The 22,841-nt window shown below is 43.0% G+C and overlaps 1 protein-coding gene across 1 annotated transcript; it reads right to left on the bottom strand.

Moving 5' to 3' along the window:
- Positions 1–680: 680 nt before the first annotated feature.
- On the bottom strand, positions 681–22,411 carry PODN (podocan). Its single transcript, XM_010191919.1, has 10 exons — positions 22,295–22,411; positions 21,178–21,271; positions 19,531–19,595; positions 15,249–15,358; positions 12,768–12,924; positions 10,224–10,339; positions 7,908–8,565; positions 5,159–5,307; positions 3,166–3,373; positions 681–1,347 (listed from the first exon to the last, which is right to left on the bottom strand). The coding sequence occupies exons 1-9, from the start codon at positions 22,409–22,411 to the stop codon at positions 3,202–3,204; spliced, it is 1,638 nt and encodes a 545-aa protein (XP_010190221.1). The 3' UTR covers positions 681–1,347; positions 3,166–3,201.
- Between the last annotated feature and the right edge of the window lie 430 nt (positions 22,412–22,841).

Raw genomic sequence — 22,841 nt, 5'->3', positions numbered from 1 at the left:
TTTTAGGGTCAAGCTTTTATTTTTTTAGGAAGCAATCTTTCCTTCCATGATTCATGATCAAGTTGAATTGTCTAGGGTAGGAAATAGCAGCTTGAAAATACTGCTATGTGCTCTGGGAACCCAGAGGGAGAGTGTGGGACTAGATCTTCTCCAGCAAGAAAAACAGCTGGTAAAAAATTAAGCCAACTGCGTTTCCAAGTAAATCCTGGAATGCAGTTTGCAAAACAACACATGTTCAATCAGAAATCCTCAAAAGAAAAGACCATTTCCTCAAGCAGATTAGTTCCTCAGATGAAGGATATTAGAATCAAACAGGCAGCTGGCCACCCAGGTACCTTTGATAGTCGTCTTTTCCTTGGTGTTCTTATTTTCTGTGATTTCAACAGGAGCTGAGAATGCTCAACACCATAAAAAAGACTTCAAGTATGACAACAGGCACTGTCCCTAGACTTGAACTAAACAAATTTCTCTTGACGCTTAAGTTTCCTCCTAAGACACCCCATACTCACTTCATTCGTCTCACTTCTGACTATTAATGTGAATGGCACACAATATGTGTAAATTCTACCACGTATATTAAAATGCATACTGTTACTCAGTCATGTGGACGTACCTTTGGAGACGTCCACACAACTGCCACGTGGGCAAACAACAGCAAGACAGAAGCTTTAACAAAGCTCTGGAAGGCAGACATACAGATTTTATATATATTTTCACAAGAGCAATCTTAAAACCTTTCTAAAACAGGCATATACTGCAAGCTTGGCAGTAGAGATAAAATATTATGGGATCCAGCCTTACTTTGTTTTTCTTATCCAAATATACACATTGTTATAACAGAGGAATAATTGCATCTAGAATTATTACTGCTGCTTGATGACAAAAATGCCTCATACACTGCTCCACACATGAAAGTACTGCAAATATCCATCTTGCCTGATCAACAACAGCTTCTTAAGGATGGAGGAAAAGAAAAGCAGCATATACATGGTTCACTTAAAATGCAGTGGCAAAAACAGCATTTGAAGGCACGTGTTCAAAACAGTCCCATATTGTTATTACAGATGGAAACAGTGAGGGAAAAGAAACAGAAGAAACAAAAGCCAGCTTTTGTGAGTTCCAGAGCAATCCCTTATGATCCTGGGTCTTGTATAAGATGATTTGGAAGCTTTGGAAAGGCATTCAGGGTCTCTCCCCGAATAAGGCACTGTAACACGCTGTCTTCCATGAGCCTGGCCCAGTGCCACGACAGTTTCTGTGTAATTCATTGCACGTTTTGCTAAGTGTTCTCTGTATATCTATATAGATATATACACATAGACATATATGTAAGTTCCATATGCTTTCCTGCAAAACATCAGAAAACCAAAATCAGTTACATAATGGAATACAGAATTCAGAATATTGTAAACTTAGTGCCTGCTGACATGCTGCACATGCCCCACACCAGACCAGAGATGCACTGATTCGGAAGTTATATGTACTCTAATTCTGTATACATAAACTATTTCTTCGCTTACAAAGTTTTTCTATAACCCAGCCAGGAGGTCTAATGTTTGACTTTCCAAGTAGCTTCTGCCCTTTTCACGCCTCATCATCTTTTCAGCATATTAGCACTGTTTCTAGCAATTTCTTGGGTCATTCTCCATGACAGTATGTTGATGAGGGACAAAAGTAAACTTTTTTATTTTCCAAGTCTTAGAGTTTACCTCTCCAAAAGTAGAAGCAGTGTCTTGAACCTCATCATCTTTGAACATAATATGTGTAAGAGGCGCATTAAGCAGATCCCTATTTTTCTTATGGAAAAATGCATATTCTTCAAACATCATTCTCCCCTCATCTTCTGCAGTTGAAAGAAAAGAGGTTCAACTAGAGAGACTGAGTGGCTGGCCAGATTATTTATGGAATACTGAGATCTTAATTTCAAGATTACCAGTCTGGAATCAAAGTCAGCAGCAATCACAACCTGTAGCTGGGCAGAGACCTTTCAGTGGGTCTGGCGAAGTGAGCAGTGAATCCTCACCAATACTTAACAATAGCAGAAGCACAGGCTGTTGTGCGAACTGGCTGAACTGGACTAGGCATCTATCCAGCCCTGCATATCATCTCCAAAAGTGACCTGAAATACATACTCTTCCTGTAAGAAGTATACCAAGTATAGTAGTATCTTCCTATTCTGAGTGGTCAGGGATATAAAGACTGCTTCAGATAGAGGTTGTAGTGTTAACGCCATCTTTTACGGACACCAGTGGACCTATCTTCCTTTCATTTGTGTGCTGCTTTTGGCTGGGATAGAGTGAATTTTCTTCACAGTAGCTGGTATGGGGCTATGTTTTGGATTTGTGCTGAAAACAGCATTGATAATACGGGGATGTTTTTGGTATTGCCAAGCAGTTCTTACACAGAGGCAAGGCCTTTTCTGCTTCTCAACCCACCCCACCTACTTCCCCCAGGGGGGGACGTTTGGAGTGACGGTGTTTGTCTTCCTAAGTAATCATTAAGCGTGATGAAGCCCTGCTTTCCCGGAGGTGGCTGCACCTCTGCCTGCCATGGGAAGCAGCGAATGAATTCCTTGTGTTGCTCTGCTTGCATGCACGGCTTTTGCTTTGCCTACTCAACTGGCTTTATCTCATCCACGAGGTTTCTCACTTTTTCCATTCTGATTCTCCCCCCCATCTCAACAGGGGAGAGTGAGCGAGTGGCTGTGTGGGGCTTAGTTGCTGGCTGGGGTTAAACCACAACAATTTGTCTAATTTTTTTAATCCATTTTCAGCTCACATGGTTTTCTGCATCAGTAAGCTTCACAGTTTTCTCTTTGTTTTCCTTTTGAACTAGTTGATTAAAAATATAATGAAATACCTTTTCAATTTTTGTTATCAGAATTAGTAAATAATGACCTTCATAATTACCTGTTGTGTCTGCTGCAGCTATCAGCAGAAGCCACAGTCCACTGCCTCTGATAGAACACAGACATGTACTGGCTGTTTCATTTTACAAAATCATGTATTTTCAACCCTTTTTGATTCTGCACTTCCCAGTCCTGTTTTAGCGGGAGACTTTGAGCATGGGGCTCACACAATTGTTTCAATCATACCTGTAAATTGGAATTATTTACACAAGAGTCTGAGAACTGGGTCCTTGCTTTAACTAAACTACAGTTCTTACCTCCCACATGATGTGCTTGTGTGAGTTCACATTTTATCACAGTTCTTCTTCCTCTTCCTCTTCCTCATCTTCTATTTCCTCTTCTGAGTCATCCTTATTCTTTGAACTGTTGCTGAATTCAAGGTTCCCTTCAATATCCAGTACCTGTAAGTGCTTTAGGTTTTGGAAGGTACTTTCCTTCAGTGCTCCAACTGCAATCTTGTTAAACCTTTAAACACACAAGAAGGCCTCCCTGTTAAAATAAACCCATTTTCATATCCAACACAGAAATGAGGAGAGTAGGAGGGAACCTTTCCGCAGAGTTACTCTAACTTACACTGACCAAGCTACTTCACACTGACCCACACCAGCATTCAAGGAGTCCTGACTCCTCTGGATGGAAGAAGGAAGGGAAGCCAAGTACTGACTGAACAAAGTTTGCTGGCAGCACTCTGCATCCTCACAAAGGACCTGGCAGGAAGATATTGGGAAGCACTAAGTATGTCCCACTAATTTCAATTTTACTGACCAAGCTCTCAAAAACCTTCTACTTTCCTCTGCCTTAGCCCCTCCTCCACCTTCCGTAACTGTATTCTGCAAGGAAAAAAAATAACATTGGGATTCCTCCCCCACCAATTCTTTCTCTTGGTATTCTGCTTTTACCTTCCCAAAGAGGAAAAGCATCAGCTCCATTTCAAAGTGTAGCTTGCTTTTTCATGAGATTCTGTGTCATCCTTTGATAGTTTAATTCTTCTTCCACAAAATTCAAAATACAAATACGCAATAATTTTTCATCTTTTATTTGGGTTTCCAAGAATATAAATAAACTAATCTGCAATTTAAGGACCACTGCTTGGTCTGTTACTCTAGAGCACGCTTAAAAACACATTCTGTCTAATACTCTGGATGTGTATGACTGTTTCACAGCATTGCAGTGATTAATAGCCTCCCATGAAGAAATACAACTTAGCTTGGGTGGAGTTCCCTCTTAAATATGTTAGCAAAACAGCACTGCAAATTCCTTTTCCTCTTTATATAGAAATATAGAATGCGGTATGTGGTTTCTGGTTTGCATCCAAGCATTCACTAAAATCTCATAAATGCGAGCAGCTGAATAGACAGACTGCTCTAATTTACACCAGACTTTGTAATTTTATTTGCATGATATGGAATCGTTCATCCAAAAAGGTATGAATCAGAACTGTTTAGAACTGCAGAACAGTTTAGTTGCATACAGACAAAATAAGACCATATTTAGTCTTACGCAGCAGGCAGCCTAGGCTTTTTGAGCACACCCATTGGATCAACTTCATAAAATATTCTATAGGGGTTCATAAATTACTTCTAAGCAATATTTTCAATAATGTTCCATCAGAGTAAAATTGAATATATTGCTAGGCTGGATTCTTGCTTCACTTCCTGTGGTATAAATCTCTTCTTGAATCAGTTACACCACTGTGCGTTTATATTCTATGTAAAAAGGTCAGTATCTGTCACCTATAAAAGCAAAGTCCTCATCCAACTGACAGAGTAGGAAAAAAGCCAGGAAGGCTCCTAAACGGAGTCACGTAACTGTCACGTTGTGACTGGTCCTCTGTTTCTGACCAAACCATCAAGGGGATGCACACAACTGCTCGGTTAGTCACACACGCCTCACTGGAGGGGGATTTTGTCAAAATCCAGGGCTAACAGACACAGGCAAAGCTGTAGCCCTACAAGTGGACTGTGAACTTCTAGCTGACAGCTGAATATTGGAACATGACATAATGTGAAACAGCAGTTTCCCAGAACTTAGAACATCCCTGATCCATTATAAGCCCAGGGAAGACAAACTCTGAACAGAAAGAGCTTATTTCATGTATCCATGTCTTTTCTGAGCAGGTGAACATAGTTTCAGCATACATTACCATAAAACAAAGCTGCTTACTGAAAAAGTTAGGATTAAAGTAAGCAATTATAAAGTGGAGGAAGAAGAAAAAAAATCTTGTACATTGAAGTGGAAACTTGACCTCACCTGAGGTAAATCCCCTTTATGTTGGGTGTGGATTCAAAAGCATTCTCTGAAATGGTTGTGATCTTGTTGTTCTGAAGATACAGATACTCTAGAGATTCTGGCAGGCCTGACGGGATGGACGTCAGCTGGTTGCCAGCCATGTCTAGTGACTGCAAGGGAGAGACAACAAGGGGTCAAAGAAATCATTGACTTTCAATATTAGCAGCACTCCAAAAAGTTATTTAAGTCTGACAGCAAATGAGCTTCCAAAGGCTGGCTTTATACACACCCCCTTCCTTTGGAACTTTATCCATTGTTTTCTATACATATATACACACACACCCACACATATACACACACATACACATAAGTCTATAAAAATACATATATATATATGCACTTATAAGAAAAAATTAATATGGTAACAGTGCAAAAGTGAGATGTTTATGCAAAGCTTAGCCAGGATTTGTTGTGTTTGAAAATCATCCAGAACCGGGCTTTATTTTTCAGATGGTACTTTGGTGAGTCTGCTTCGGAACCTCTCCCTTCTGGGGAGGTCAGGAAAATGACAAACACTATGTGCACAGTGGAAGCTGTACATTTCCAGCCATGCAGAAAGGTTCAGTTCAAGTTCACGGTGCAGAATGAAGTTATGTTTACTGTAGCATAAACTAATTTAATCTACCCCTAATTTGCATCAAGGTAAGCGTGGCCATGACAATTCTGCTCTCTCTCACTACCATTTAGCATCATGACTTCACATGTGAAGAGACATCATGCTGTTTTGTTTAGGAGTCTGAACGTTTCTTTATCTCTGTCCCCAGGCTTTAGTCCATGCCTGCTTAAGAGGAATTAAAAGCAGCCTGGGTTTCAGATACTCATGGGGATTCCTTGGAAGCTGCTGTGCTGCACACACTTCGCTAGCTAAGGTTAGAAACAGTCTAACGCAGACCAGTGTATGAAGGTATCAGGACTAATGGCCACAATCAGTCCTCGTTAATTTTAAGCAAGGAAATGGATCAAAGTAAGTGCTTTGCTACTCTGTGTAGCATTTTCATAGCACCAAGCTGACACACGAGTTACACATTATTCAGAGCTACACTCCTGCAAATGCATGTCATGGTTTCAGTGGTTTTATTCCCCACATAATCCCAGTCTGCCAAACAATTATGTAAATGTCTAGCTTTGCAACTGCAGCCTTCAGTGATTTCCATGGAAACACTGTGGACTGAAGCACATGCTAAGTACATGCACAATCAGGATCTGACACGGTGGTTATTTGTGAAATCCTCTCCAGTGCACCAACTCATAAAGCAATTGCACAGCTAAACCCTTAACAATAAAAAAGATTCATATACGCTGTCAGGGAAATGACCAGCAAGTAGCAACGCTGGTCCAGAAAAAAGCAACATCCAAAAATGCACCAGTAGGCTAACAGAACTTTAAGTATGTGCCATTATCTTAACCTTGTGTAATATGGACAGGGTTTGCTGTGGGGCAGGAACAACTGAAGGGCCAATGTTTGATGCCGCAGCGCGTTACGCTGGGGTTACACTGACTTCAAGGGAGTGACAGTAGAATATGGTCTCATGACCCATTTTGCTTGGAAAAAAGGCAACCCAGTTGACAGTGCCTACATTTGATGAAGCTACTGCAGTGAAACAATTCCAGCATCTGTAATTCTCAACAGTGTCTTCCTTCCAGACTACTTTTCATCTTAGATATATTTACACACACACACACACACACATGTATCAGTGAAGCACCAAACAAAGGCAAAACTATTATTAAAGCCATGGATAAAATCTGCAGCTGGTGCAAACCAACAGCTCTACAGGTGCTGTTGCTGCATTGCTGATCCACACTAACTAAAAATCAAGCTCTTGTTTATTCCCAGAAACAACCGCAAGGGAAATGTTCACACAGATAAACATTTGGACTGTCTGAAAACACACTGAGGGTCAGTGTGGCATATGCTCCATGCCCCTTATCCCTGATCTGCTCTCAGATGTGCAGACTTTGCCTGCGCAGGGACCTAACCCTACGTGCCATAGATGGCTGCCATATGACACAGGCAATACCCTTCACTGCAGGAAACAGGCTGCTGTCTCAAAGGAAATGCAGACAAATCCTTCAGCCAGCGTAACAATTCTGAAAGGTCGCTTTGCACAACACGAATGGGATTGTTCCTGCCTGCCTTATGGTTTGTGTTTAACTTTCTCCAACAATTAAGCAAATGAGAAGACTGCTGATTGAATCCAGATCTCCTAGCTGCTATCCAGGTGCCTTAGCCAGCTGAGCTGCTAAATCCCACAGCTTGGCCTGTCTGACTATAAGCTGATGTGGGAGCTTTGAGAATTAAGAGTGTTTTTGTTTATGCATTCCTTCCTCCTGCTGTCTCTCTTCAGAGCTGATTTTAAATCTTTTGGGAGACAAGCTATTTGAAAGGCATAATTTCAGTTTTAATGACAACACTCACTAGTGTTTATCTGAAAACACAGGACACAGTTAGGGTTCAGAAACAAAGAAGTCTTTACATTTCCCAGAATTCACGGTACACGGTGCACCACCCTCCTCGCCAGCAGCGGTACCTCTGGCACAACAGCCCGTCGTTCCTGCTCCAGAAACAGAAGGTGCAGCACGCACTTACAGTGCAAGCCTAAAACACGAGGACCACGTGCATCTAGTATTCGTGCTACACAAACTGGCTTAGGCAGACAGACGAGGACATCAGCATTACTAAAACAATGAGAGAAGGTGATGTTTCTACCTGGAGACTGCTGAGTTCTCTCCACGCTCTTGAATAAATGGAATTTATTTTCAGTTTATTGTTGCTCAAATACAGTTCCCGCAGCTTTGTCATCCCAGACAAAGTCCCTTTTGGGATGGTGCTTATCTCATTCTCCTTCAGCTTCAGAATCTGCAAGTTCTTTGGAAAGCCAAAGGGCACTGTGTGGAGATTGTTTCCAGAAAGATCCAAGGACTTTAGTTGCCTCAGTTTACGGAAGGCCTCTCGATGGATCTGGGGACTTTTGAGCTTATTGTAGCTCAGGTTCAGCTCTTCAAGGAAGTAAGTGGTAGCAAAGTCGTTCCTGTTAATCTCAGAGATCTGGTTATGAAGGATCATAAGTGTTTTCACTCGCCGGGGCAGCCCGCTGGGAATCCTTTCCAGCATGTTGTTGTACATGTGGACAGTGTGCAGCTTCTTTAAGCCATGGAAGGCTAACGGGTGAATACCTCGGGCTTTTAATTTGTTATTGTGGAGCAGAAGGTACTCCAGGTTCTTAATTTGGGTCAAGACATCTCTGCCAATCACCTTAATTGCATTCTTCTCCAGGTGGAGGAGGACGATGTTTCGAGGTAAACCACTTGGGATTTGTGAGAGGTTATTGCTGGACAAATCCAGATATTCAAGACTAGACAATTTCCTTGGGAAAGCAGGAAAGAAAACACTCTATTTAGATTCTGCAAAGTGAAACGATAACCAACTTGCCCTAGGATTCTGCAACCTTTGCTTCTCCCTGGCACAGCTCCCATTACTGCCCTTTTTTGTCTCATGATATGACTGATGTGGGCAGCAAAACAGGGGTTTCCATACTGCCATGAGGGATTAGGACTAGGTGCTGCCATTGCTCCCCAGCCACACTAGCAAGAGAACCTGCTAGTGTCCACAGCCATCCAAACTGCCACAGGGCTGAGACCTGAGGTCAGTTTTGGTGTTCTCTCATTTGACACCACAGATAGCAATATGTGAGCAATTTCAGTGGACAAATACCACAAGAAAGATGCCACAGAAGCAGCATTCGAACACAGAATTTAGCTCTCGGTTTCACAGAAACATCGCTCGAGCATGAGTAGTTTGTGTCTCTGAGAGTGTATATTAAAACTGAAAAGCAGCCCTGCTTTTTAGATGATGAAATATTACTCTTGTGAAAAGCAGAAATGCTAATTCAGAATCCTAGGCTAAGGTAGTGAACTTCTCCTGACCCTCCAGCATTATGGAAGTGAGTCAGGGCTAGAGCCGCTTTGTGTAAGCTACTGAATCTGGATTCTACGGACTCAGTTGGAGCTAAAATAAATCCTCAGACCAGCCACTTATACCAACTGGATGTGGATCAATGGTATTATATGCCAGGACTGAGGAGTCCTCTATTTCCTTGTATTTCAAGCCAGTCTCTCAGTTCCAATGAGACTGTAATCTGCATGGCACTGCATAACCCGCTGTAGATGACTAGAAAGTTCTCAGGAAATAAAAGAACTAATGCCTTACAGACGTTACTCACTGGTTACTACACTTCTATTCACAGCTATCCAAATATGGTCTGAATGAGCAAATATACTCTCTGAGTAAAACACTTAATTGCTGCAAGTTGTAACGCCTCCCCAGCTCGGGTGCATCTCAGTAGCACTGTGCTGTGCTCTACAGACAGCATCACGAGAGCAAGGAGCAATACCTAAATTTAGGACAGCCAAAGGCTATTTCTGGTGCACCAGTTTGTAGCAAAGCTTCTGCAGCCATCTGGCTATTAAGCAGCACCACTGCATCCCCTCCTACTCCAGCAATCCATCTACACTGGGGTACAGCCGTGCCAGATGAATTCACAACTGTGTCTGTGGATGTTGTCAAGTCACCTTCACAGTAACACAGAAGTGGTTTTAGCGAAGATGAAGGTCTTGCCTTAATTTCCAGTGAACTGCTCTTAAGACTGGCAAGTCCCAAGTAACCTCACTTTTGACTGGTTTGGAAGAACAGAGACTAGCCTTCAGCATCGTTCTAGGGGGCCTTTTCCCGGCAGGCACTTAGTACCTGGTGTGATTGGGTCTGTGGCATCAGGGAGTGATGAAATCTGATGTTCAGTGTTTTCTATAAAAGTATTCTGCAGTGTGAATTCAAACCACTGACCCAGACCTTTGCTTTTAAATGGCAGCATCTGAATCCAAGTCTTTTCATACAGACTTAGCAGAGAAATGCATAACGTCATGCAGCTTTAAATAAATGTACTTTTTCAGATGTACTTTCTTCAGTAGATATACTATGGTACCAGAGGAGACAGACGGAGGTGCAAACTACAGATCTCAGCCTCACCAGAAAGTTTCGTTGTCCATTCCTTCATTAGTCAAGTAGTTATTCTGTAAATAGAGCTCCCGCAGACCTGTAAGCTCACTGAAGGCTCCTTTGGGAATCTTCTCTAGCTTGTTGTTCTAGAGTCATCAGAAGCACAAACCACATTATTTGGCATGAAACAACACAGCACATTCAGGTTCTGCTCAAGTAACACCAGGCAGATAAACTTCAAGAGGGCTAGACATAAGATATTTCAGGGGATGTTATAATTCTGCTTAGGGAATAAATACAAATACTAGACTGAAATATTACAACCTATTTTTATTGACTCCCTGTGGAATCTTTGTGCTCAGGAGTTAGAATCTGCCCCCTGCCCTCCAGATGTTTTATTTTGTATTTGTAGTCCTTCCACCTATGGATTTTGTAAGACAGATTTCACCATGAAGAAGAGCTAGGCTAGAAGCCAGGAACCAGCCATGCTTCCAGTGTTAATGGCATCCCGAAAGGTACAGTTCCTGCAATGGAGATTCCAAAATGATTACTCCTATTGCCTCAGTGTGGCTTTGGGTTTGCCAGCAGGCAGACACAAAATATAAAACTAAATTCCACTTAGAAATTCCATACAGAAAACGTAGGCATTATAAAAGGTTATATGAAACACTAGGACTATACGTGAAACACTGACGCTGAATTGTTAAAATTCCCACAGTCCACATATACACAATAACGTGATGGACAGACTGGACTAAATTCATGTGTCAACTCATATGATAAGTGGATACCAGCACAGACAGATTTGGCTGAGTGTCTCAGTGAACAGTGAAAGACAAACAAGTATCTATCACATCTGAAGCACACCTTTCGGGCACTTCCAGTCCACTGTCGGCTGTGTCTCATTTCTCATTGTCCTGTTTTTTCCCCAGTCAAAATATCAAGGTAAATGTTACTACTGACAGGCAGTGCACTTGCAAACAAAATGTTCGTTTCTCTCTTCAGCAACTTTGCCCTTAAGACAACTGGTGACAGCAGGGAAAGTTACAGCTTCAACGTGCAGTCCTCAAAATTTGAGGCCCCTTTGGGAGATAATGATTACCTATAAATGGCAATAAAATGCAAGGGACTGGTAACTTCACGCTTCACAGAGAAATCCCAGCAATTCAAAGGATCAGACTGTTTGCCTTTACTTTTCTTTCCTGTTTTCTAGAAGACTTTAATGGGAATTAGCGGTGAAACCTTCAAGGGAAAAGCAAGCTGGGAGGCAGCACAGAACTGCCTAAGTCCAGGGGCTGATAACAGACTCCAGTCTATGCACGTCCAAGGAGCTGTCAACACTAAGAAAAAGCGGATCCAAGATTCCCCACTGCTGCAGCTCTCCCATTGCTAACAAGGCTGAGATCTCTAGCACAGACATGATGAAGTGTTTTTATCGAAATCAGATGACACAATTAAAAATGCTGGAGACCAGTTAATACCACAGCTTCTGCTACTGCACTATTGCTGGAGAAGCTGTAGCAGTAGAGAATCACTGATCCAAACTTTCTCTGTGTTGTCTGAATTTCCAGTTCAGTAGCAAACAAAAATCACCCATGCTAGGAAACAGTAGGCCCTGTGAAATGAGTGAGCAAAGCCAGTACGCAGTGCATAAGCAGCTGTCAGGAAAAACAGCATCGTCCGTGGCAAACCTAACTGGGAGTCCAGTCACTGGATGGCCATGGTGGATGATCTACCTTCTTGTACTAATTGAGTCCTGAGTTCAGTTCTGGGCCCCTCACTAGAAGAAGGATGTTGAGATTCTGGAGCGTGTTCAGAGAAGAGCCACAAGGATGGTGAGGGCTCTGGAGAACAAGCCTGATGAGGAGCGGCTGAGGGAACTGGGCTTGTTTAGCCTGGAGAAGAGAAGGCTGAGGGGAGACCTCATCACCACCTACAACTGCCTCAAGGGAGCTTGGAGAGAGGTGGGTGCTGGGCTCTTCTCCCAGGTGATGGGGGATAGAACAAGGGGAAACGGCACCAAGCTGTGCCAAGGGAGGTTCAGGTTAGAGATAAGGAGGAAGTTCTTTCCTGAGAGGGTCGTCAGAAGCTGGAACAGGCTGCCCAGGGAGGTGGTGGAGTCACCATCCCTGGATGTGTTTAAAGAGCGGGTAGACGAGGTACTTAAGGATATGGTTTAGGGGGTAGACAGGAACGGTTGGACGTGATGATCTCAGAGGGCTTTTCCAACCGAGCGATTCTGTGATTCTGTGATTCTATTAATATCTTTATACGCAGGGAAGAGATCAGCAACGCCACCACATAGGCATTTGCAAGACATTCCCCTGAAAGCACAGAAATGCATTTTTTGTCCCCTGTGAGCATTTTGGCGTTTTGCAAAAACACACCACTGCTTATGAACAAGAAGTGAGGACGTGGAAGACAGCCACTGCTGAGGATACACCAGACAAGACCTACAAAGGGTCTGGGAATGCTTCCAGTGCACTGAAACGGCTTGGCTGCATGGTTTGAATCCCATACAAATACAGGACTTTGTCACAGTCCTAAAGGAATACAAAACCTTGCTGTTATTACCTTTAAGTGTAATTTATATAGCGCTGGAGGGAGATTCTTTGGAACATACTTCAAGAAATTGCTGGACATGATGAGTATCTCCACATTATCAGAGCCATTGAACATATTATCAGGTAACCCAGCATCTGAAAGTTTGTTGTTATGAAGATACACAGATCTGTTGGAAAGAGAAAAAAGATTAAGTTAAACAGATAGTGAGATCTTGGGGGTTTTGTTTACCAAGATAAAGCTGTTTAAAAACTATACTTCAATGTTTTCTTCTTTCCTTGAGATAATTAGATTTGTTTCTAAAATGTACCTTTTAATTTAGCAAGGGACATAGATGCAAAAGCAAACGATTGGTCCAAATGCTCTCTGAAATGCAGGTCCGTTCAAAATCCAAACCTGCACACCAATACAAATTTCACAAGTGGCCTCATCTTCTCAACAAGAACCTGAGTGCAAGTCTGGGATTTGAAACAAAGATCGTTGGTGTGGCGGCCCCACAGCAAGAGGATCAGAACTCCTACCTGATTAACAGATATGCCCCAGTTTTAACTTCTATTTGGAATAGAAGGTGTTCCTGCTCCGGCAGGGGGATTGGACTGGATGATCTTTTGAGGTCCCTTCCAATCCCTAACGTTCTGTGATTCTGTGAATCAAATCCGGGCTTCTTTGGCTTGCGAAACCAATCTCTTAAGAAAGAGCTGTCTCTCACCCCTCCGTTCTTTCTGCTTCCAGAAATGCTGGAAATACCCCAGGAAACAGTTTCTCTCCTGCTCCTACAACTCAGACAGGCTTGGAGTACTGACAGAAAGACAGCAGACTTACTCGGTCTAGAAGAACTTTGTTTCCTAATGGACCTTTGGGATCAAGAGAAAGCGGGTTTCTTACCTTCCCTTTGTCCTTTTTACTTTTAACATTTAACATTCACAGAGTTTCTCCAATCAGATTAATAAAAACTGATACAATCATTCTTACACAGGTTTTAATTCTGTATAGAACAATTGACCCTTATGAAGTTATTCCTACTGTTCATCAGCTTAACTGCTAAATTAACTCATCTGATTTCTTTTTAACAAAATAAACGATAGGATTTTACTGAATTTGATTGCCCCTTCCATCGCTGTGTTTACCCCAAGATGCAGCAGGCAGCTAAAATTGTAGGGACAGGTTAAAATTGCAAAAGGGCACAGTGTCAAAGTGTGCTTTTTAAACCTGTTCCTGGATTCTCTACCAGTTGCAGAGAACTTGGCAACATCTTTCTGGAAGGAAGGAAAGGCTCAGGACGGGAACACAACCGTGTACTCGTGCACTCCAGGGAGTTCAGAGCCACACTGAAAATACTGTTCACCCTGCATGGTCAGCTGTACTTTTAACTCACAAGTATTTGCCTTTCTGAAAACCAATCCAAATAATCAGTCTGAGAGACTGTGAACTCTGCTGAGGGCAAATGAACCAACTGAAACAACTGTGTTAGGATTTCATATCAGCCATCTTGGAAATCAGTCAGCTATGATTCCGATTAAAATTAGTGTTGGTACAGGAGAGCGTGAAAATCACTTCAGAAGAGTGCAAGAATTTTAACAGGAAATCAGAACACAGCAGCTTCTGCAGCTCAGATTAAGGAAGAACAGGGGTATAAATAGGCCTTCTTTCCATGATAAGATACTGCCAGAAGTCAGTGACTGACTCAGCCTTTTCAGCTACCAAGAGCCTACGAGACTAAAGGCCTAGTAAGCACAGAGTAGCTTCAGTTCTCAATTAATTCAGTGGGAACTAAGTGCTGCTCTTCAGGCCATCACAAGACTGGAGCTCAGCTGGGTCAGCTGTTCTTAACGGCTTCCAAACTTGGATGTGTAAATTGCTACCAACAGTTTGAGATGACTTTGTAGGATTTAGACGCTGCAGTGTCCGTACAGATTACTCTGAATGCCTTTGGAACAGGCCGTATCTCACAGGAGGAGGTCTACGTGCAGCTGAATTTAAGATGGGCCAATGTGATCCACTGGATCCAGCTGAGAAAATCACAACCTGAAACTACCAGAGAGAACTTTGAAACCAGACCTGAGGGTATGAACCACTTCTGAAGGTGCTAAAGGGTTTAGCTTTAATATAGCTGAGTTACACTCAACCGCACCGAGTACTGTACTCTCGTTTTTTTAATGAAGGGACTGTAATAAAACTAGGGATTTGTAAACAGTTAGTCTCCATTTTGAGAAACCAAGGCTGTTCCTTTCAACTCATAACTGATACACAAATAAAATGGAGACAATTTAATTTTTATCTATGCAAAAGCGTCTGGCAGTTAGCAAAACTGCTTGGAATGTGTTTGTCTGTGAGATTATTTGATCTTTCCTGCTGGGAATAACAAAGAGTTAGGTTCTTTCCAAAAAACATAAGTAGCAATAACATGGTTCAGTCAGATAGCTTCTTATCACTGGTCAACTGCCTCCAAGCAGTGGCAGAACACTACCATTGTTTGACTTCCCGACGCCTTACCTCAGGTTTGGTTTCTGTCCAAACGTGAGCCCATATATCTTAGTGAGATAATTGGCTGCAAAATCTGCACTGATCAAGGTATTTGGTAGGAATTTCGGAGCCACTGTTAGCTGTAACAGAAACATACAGGGGAACTCCAATTAAACACAACAAATGTTTTAACCAGGTATTAGACCAGCCACAAAACACTTGCAAATTTATCTTCTCTAAACAGGCAAAAATAAATGAACGCAGATTGCACCAACGAAAACAAATTGTCCTCACTCACGAATCTCTCCAGGAAAGAGACTGACTTCTGCTCCAAGATATGTCAATGTTTGTTTTGGCTGGAGGAGTCCTGTCTCTTTTAGATGGAAGAAATCAAGAAATTGTTATTCAGAGAGCAAATGCGTTGCTTATTATTGTCCCTAATTCCTCAGACCCTTGTGTCACAAAAATCCAACCCACCTTACAGTGGCCTACTACTTACTCCCATATGAAGGTATATTTGGGGAAGGAGGAAGTGTCACCTCATGCATCTGTTCCAGTATTGCATCTGTTCACAATTATCTTTTCAACAGGGGATTCAGGTTCCCAAAGGACACGGATGCTCGGGAGCCAAATGATGGAATATAAAATGGGACTTCAAAGCAAAGACCTAGTGTACAGTGATGCTTTGTTCATGGAGTAAATGATGTCTCAGAAACAAAATACAGAAAGGCCCTGTCTCCAAGACTTTCTAGTCAATGAGAGGCACAGGATTTGATGTGTTTGCTCTTGCCTATTGCTACCTGCGTCAGTGATTTAAAAAAATAATGCCAGGAAGGTCCGCATCTGAACAAAAACTGGTGGAGAGCAAACTAATTATTAAAAAAGCTCAGCTTTACAGAGCATCCAGATAATACCATAGCTGGGTTCACTGAGTGACTGCTAATAGCAAAGTCATTCGCCTAGTAACCAGTGGCACAGGTTATGGTACAGGCTGGAGGACGGTTCTGGGGAAAGCATGAGCCCAGAAGATTTAAGCATCAAGATTAAGCCCTTGAGAAACAAACATGTTCTGCAATGCTGCAGTAGATATGATCCTTGAGTTGCAGCAGGCAGGTGCAATCACCATGGCTACAGATGTTAACTACAGTACTAATGAGACCACTCGGTATCTTACGTACACTCTGAAGGGCTCTGGAGAGAACACCTTTTCTAGGGAGGTACTGAATTCTTTGTCATCTAAAGCTCTGAGATCAGGATGGGAAACTCTGGACAATGGAAGAGATCTGCCTCCTAGCTTGAAATTCTTTGAATCTGAAGTTTCTTCCTCACTGCACTGCTGTGTGAAGGAGGACGCAGTCCTTACAGCCAGCTAGGCCCAGCAACACTCGCATGATGAGAAAACGTACTTGTCAAATCGTTATTACAATGACACTGCAGTTGGTTCTTAATAATAGTGTAAAATATCTAAAAGATGAAGAATGTGCGAGAGAACAGACGCTTCATTGCAGAACTGCCTAACCCAAGCCTCAAACCATGTATTTACCTACAGGGTGCCTAGATCTCTCTCCACTAGCGTGTCAAGTGTGCGCTGATCATATCCACGAACCTGCATCTTACTGGACTCGTAACACAATCCTGGTTTTTAAAAGATGAAAGTACATAATTTACCAGTTTTCATTTTCACCAATGCCCAAACCTCCATCCTTAAGCTGTCATAAATGCTTAACGGTCACAAACACAAGACAGACCTTTCCCACAAACCACACTCCTATCAGCATTTCCAGGCAGTACATCAGCAGTGGAAACGGGCATTTTACACAGCACTACAGTTGCCACAGTGCTGCCATTGGCTTTCCTGGTAATCTCTCACCTCCTGACATGGGAGAGACGATTTCAGGGAAGTGCTCATCTCTGACTAGGAACGCCTGACAGTGTCTCAGAAAGAACTAAGTCTCTACTGCCACATAATATTGAGAATTCAGACACAGGAAACAGACTTAATCACTTTCATACACGGTGGCACATTAAAGCTTTTCTCCTGAAACACGGTCTATTAGGCCGTAACTTTTATACAGAACAAAGGGCATGGCTCACATATGTGAAATGAAAAGACATCAAAACCACAAGAAAGAGGAAAGAGAAAGAGAAGTTTCATCCAGCAAGAATTTGCACTTGCTCAGGACTCTGCTTTGGCATTTCAGCACCTAGTCATGAGACGAGCTGATCTCCGCTGGTTGACTGCCTGAAGGATTAACGCTGGACTGTTGTAACTGTTAGCAGAAATAAAGTTGGCTGAGCAGCTTTATCTCACATATTGACTAATAAGTACCAATCTGCATTTCTCTAGCTGCAGTTTTCTTGTGGCTTTACTGCTGGGTCTTCCTTTCCATATGGCAGATGCAGTTCCTCCACCAGTAACTAGTGAGTTAACCAATGAACTCAGAAGGATTATACAGAAGTTATTACCAGTTTTGAAACTGGTTTCCTTACTTATAACAAGCGTTGATACAAACAGAAGTGCTGGATCCACGTGAATCCCATAACACTTTGGGGATACAGGGAAATGCAAAACCTTCTGTCACCAAAATCACCAGCTTATAGTAAATAATGATGACAGCTCAGGACTTTGCAGTTTGCTGGAAGAGACGTCTGTGACTAGCAAGGCTTACTGTGGATAATGATATGTGATAGATGCAAATTATGAGAGTTGGGTGAAAAATTAACAACAAAACTACAGCATCCATTCTTTACTTGAAGGACGTGTTACTCATGAGCCAGGGAAGGCTTTCAGTTCATCATGGTATTTCTTTTCTCCAACCAACTGTGTTAGTTTAGTAAAAGATAACTGAGCTACATCTGACAGGATCACAACTGAAGATAAAGCAGCATTAAGATAATCCATAAAACAAGGAGCAAACTACCAGCAAATCCCTGCTCTCCTCCAGACACCGCAGTTACTTGATCTGCAGTGTTTCCTGCTGCAGAGTGGATGCAGTCTGAAGCCAATCTGGTTTGTCCTGGCTTGTGATTTATAAAGAAATGTGTTATTTTTGTGGATCCACAACTTCTCACTATAACTCGTTCTGACATTCGCTGATGTTTGCATTTTCTTTTGGGATCTTTCTCTCTCCGCAGTGAAGCCAGAAAAGCCAAACACTTTGTTTTGTCACACAGGGAAAATGGGAGTGCAAAGTTCTGGAATATTAGTCACAGCCTGGCTTGTTCCTTTTTATGGAGTTATTAACTGCCAAGATTGTTATATGGAAATGGTGCTTGAAAGGGAGAAAAGAACACAGTGTTACTGTACTAAGGAATGGGTTCTATTCTCAGTCACTCCATACAGAAATCTATGTCTTGGCCTGACTGAAACCTGAATGTGGCCACATGTATATAAACAAAACACCAAAAGGTCACAGATTTTAACAGGATAATAAAATACATATACAGACATGCATATAAAGAGAGCGAGCATGAGGGAGAGAGGGAGGGATGGAAGGGCAAGGTTTCTGCAGACAAAAGCAGCTCTGCCTGATGTTTTAACTTGTATTTTTCTTTGGCATCCCAGTTTCTTCTGTAGCAAATATTTGTGGACAGTCACTGGGGATAAAGAAAGCCATAACAGGAACCACCCAGATGTAAGGGTATGTGAGAAGTTATTTCACTTCCTAGCCTTGGCAGGAGAGACGTGTTTCTGTCATGAGATCTGACTTGGGTCATTAGTAGGAAAGCCCTAGGATCTTCTCCATTTAAAACGAAATTCAGGCCCTACCACTGCAGCTGAAAGAACAAACTCATATTTGCAGAGTTTCGCTGTGTGTGGGTATCCCCTCACATCAAACCTAGTCAGGGGAAACTGGATAGCTTTGTGCAGATTCTGATGGCTCAGACACAGGTATGAGGATGCATTTGTTCACAGATTTTTAACCAGCCTCATCTGATGAGACATGCAGCACGTCACATCATTACCCCACAGTGTATTTGCATACAGGCAGCTACCAAATCTGCATTGCAGCTGATCCAAAGCCTACTGAAGACGGTGATGCAGGGGGTCTCTGTACCTCCCTACGTGCACAAGGGGAACCTTTCACCGGATGCACAAAGAAATAAGCAATCAAAATACACCAGCATGTGTACCTCCAGTGTTTTAGCATACTAACTGATTGTCTTGACCTTAGGTGAACCTGTAGTAGACTCTCTCTTCAGCACAATTTCGCTTATGTAGGATACATATTTTAAAAGAATTGAGGACTTGCTTGTTTAACTTGCAGAACTTCATTAGAGAAGAACTCTGAAAGCCTTGTGAGCCTCTTACCTTATTGTTTGCCAGGTACAGGTAATTCAGGTTCTCCAGATGTTCAAATGCTTCCTCTGGCAACCCTTAAAAACAGGAATAACTGATCAGTGACACTGGCACCTTATTGCCTCTCTGTGTGAAAATACCAGAGGGTCCCTTTCTCTCTCAGATAGTATTTTTCAAGTGAGATATAAACATTTTTAATTGCCGCTGAAACAGTCTGGCTCAGACCCATTGTTGTCTTTGGGGGTTTTTTAATTAAAAAACAACCCTACAGACCGTTAAGAGCAATGGAAGACCATTAAAAACGCTAAGCATGCAAGGGCTGCAGCCAGCCCCACTGTCAGGGGTCAGGTACAGAGCTGTGTAGACTTGCTCCATAGCTGGTTATCGCTGCTCACAACCACCATGCTATCTGAGAATTTTCTTTTGTCATTTGCTCATGAATCTGCAAATCATTTTTCTTGGAAGGACACAATCTGAGGTTGTATAATGGTTAGGTCAGTCTGACTTATGACCATGTTGTTGCCAAAATACCACCAGTATCTGCACGTCGTAACCCTTCCCTCGTTCTGCTCCCACGCAGTCCAGGTAGCCATGCAGAAACCAGCTCAGAGAGCTGATCCAACTTGCAGCTTATCCTCCCCCAATAATTACTAATTTTCAGCTGAATCACTCCACACCCAGCTGATCACACAAGCATAATCGCTCTCACAATGGAAAGGTTGCAAATAACATTTTCACCTGGCACTTAGATAACCATAAGTCAAAGGTGAAGCTATTTCCCATGTCAAAACATATTGGAAACTCAGGGCTGCACTGAAGCTTGTGAAAGAAACATCAAGCCCCAGAGGTAATAATGTCTTACACAGCCTTCCCTGTGCTCTGTAAGAGTGGCAAGTTTTGGGTCCCATGCATAATATCCCCACATTCTCAGTAAAGGTTGTTCTGTATCACTGGATAAGGACAGCGACAGCATTAGAGCAACACACAAGCTGGGTTGCACGCAAGTTAACAACAATTCCATCTTCTGTACTGCATATCCTCCTCTCTAACTATTCACTTCAACTCTTCTGTGTCTTTTGCTTTCTTTACTAACCCCTTGTCAAGTTTCTCTAATAAGCGCACGACTTAGCAAGCAAAACCTGCCTACAAAAAGATCAAAATGGTTTCAGAAGAAGGGTAGAAGTTGCCTTATTTGTAACATATATTATTTATATTCAATGTGACAAGGGCTAAACTGCACTAAACTGCCCTAACTGAGTGACTAGACTGAACTAAACAAGTTGATTAAGAAACAAGGTCAGAAGGAAATCATTCAGCATGCAGACATTTCTGGTTCTCAAGTGCATTGCATTGATGTGCCTGTGGGACTGCAGGGAGTTTCCTGGATGAGATCTCACACCACAGTACACAGCGCTGCTGCCAGGTCCTCTCCACTGGTTCAGTGAGGCTGCATTCTTACACACTGAGTATTATGTTTCGGATGATAAAGCGCCTCCATGACCTGTGTGATGGCCAAAGGAGCGAGGCTTACAGCTAACCACTCCAGCCAGGTCAATCCATCACCCCGTGGCTTTCCTTATCAGCCGTCACTGGTCCCACTGCATGTGCTGGTGTTGTGGAGGCACCAGCTCTGTCCACTTCGTGGCTCTGCCAACTTACCTTTTGAAGTCAGCCTGTTGTTTTGCAAATTGAGAGTTTCCAGTCTGTAAAGACGAGCAAGCTCTTCTGGAAAGATTTCTTCTATCTGGTTATTCTAAGAAAACGGAGAGTATTAATCATCAGCAAAGTAATCCAAGAAGGATCCCAATAAACCCAGACTGTGAACTCCAATAAAGTTTGGAAATGAACCCACCATGTCAAACCATTGTCAACAGACTTGTCTCCGTAATGAGCCAGACTCAGATCTCAAAACCAAGACATCCAAATCCAGCCATACTTGAAGTCCTGAATCAAGCTTTGTAGCTCGTGCTCATCTCCAGAAACATGCGGCTCATGCACTGGTAGCACACACAGAGTGTGATTATGGCTGGCAAGGCCAATAATCCGTCTGTCACAGCCAAACCCCATAGCTGCAGCAAAGCATTTGCTACAAGGTTGGCACTGTGGATTTCCAAGTTGGTTACTTCTGTTATTTATGTGTTGTTTTAAAAACAACTCATTATGGGCAGGGGGAGTCAAACCACTTTCTCTGGTTCTGCTGGTAGGGGTGACTGCCATCAGATTCTCATTACCGTGCTAACACTTTGACCATTAATGAGTGATTCTAGTGTTTTAGCATCTGGGGGGACCAGTCAAAGACCCACCATGCTGGAAGCCAGGCCAATACACAGAAAGTGGCAGCTGCTGCTCCAAAAAGCTGCTTTGCTTTTGGCAGTAGAGGCAAGAGCCATGGCTAGCACACACCTGGGACAGACCTGCTGAGCAAGGTGCCAGCTTACATTACAGTTTTTTCTAACTATGCTGCACTTGGATGGAAAGCCCTGAACAAAATCTACAATTTATTCACCAAACAGAATTGGCAAATGGGAGTAATAAACAAAAAGCAGTCGGTTAAGGGCCAAAGAAGCATTACAGAGAAGCCTGGAACCACTGCCACCGCTCCGAGGAGGAATGAGGCATCCACGCTCCAGCATCTCTGCAGCGTAACCGTTTGCTGCAGACATGGCATTATTTCCTCAGGCAAAACGACCCGAGAGGCTGCCACAGGCAGCCCAGCAAGTGCACTCAGCCAAACCGCCCCGAGAGGCTGCCACAGGCAGCCCAGCAAGTGCAGCACCAGGGTGTCACGGGCAATGCCACGTAGCGCGATGGTGGCTTCGGCCGTGTGATGCCTGCTCCCTGCGGAGTCCACGTGCTGCAGGGAGAGGGCTTGGGGGCCACTGCTTGGCTCCATGTCTGGACCAGTTCACTGTGTTTACAACACTTGAACCAACAAGTAGTGCTGCCAGAAAATGTCTCATTAATGAAGTAATTTAGTCCGCGCTCTTCAAAGACGCCTCCAAATGAAAAGCCTTCACCAGAAATAGTAATTATCACTTTGGCAAAAATTCCTCTCTTGTAGCTGGGGAGAGAATAAAGATAAAAAAATCTGATCTTTTGTCCTCCTTGGATCTGTGAGGAAAGAATTAATGCCGATAGTCAGGCACGTTCGTCGAGCGCTGGGCCTGCTGCATCTCCTGCTTCCCACACGAAGCCAAAGAGCGGCTGAAGGAAGCAGGAAGGAGCTGGGTCAGGGGAGGGCAAGGACAGGTCCCTGCGCGGCCCAGCGAGACCCCAGAGGCGGCCAGGGGAGCTGGATGGGCCGCACCGGCCCGGGCAGCCTT

The sequence above is a fragment of the Mesitornis unicolor genome, unplaced genomic scaffold (genome assembly GCF_000695765.1).
Source record: "Mesitornis unicolor isolate BGI_N332 unplaced genomic scaffold, ASM69576v1 scaffold18320, whole genome shotgun sequence".
In the NCBI taxonomy this organism is placed as follows: Eukaryota; Metazoa; Chordata; class Aves; order Mesitornithiformes; family Mesitornithidae; genus Mesitornis; species Mesitornis unicolor.
This window is presented reverse-complemented; position numbering and strand designations above follow the sequence as displayed.

Excerpts from the sequence above, each read along its gene's own strand:
- PODN (XM_010191919.1), bottom strand. The coding sequence starts at position 22,411 with ATGGAGCCAAGCAGTGGCCCCCAAGCCCTCTCCCTGCAGCACGTGGAC. Across the intron at positions 15,359-19,530 it reads TGTACCTGGCAAACAATAAG|CTAACAGTGGCTCCGAAATT; the intron begins GTAAGAGGCTCA and ends TTTCTGTTACAG. Across the intron at positions 10,340-12,767 it reads TATATAAATTACACTTAAAG|AACAACAAGCTAGAGAAGAT; the intron begins GTAATAACAGCA and ends TGATGACTCTAG.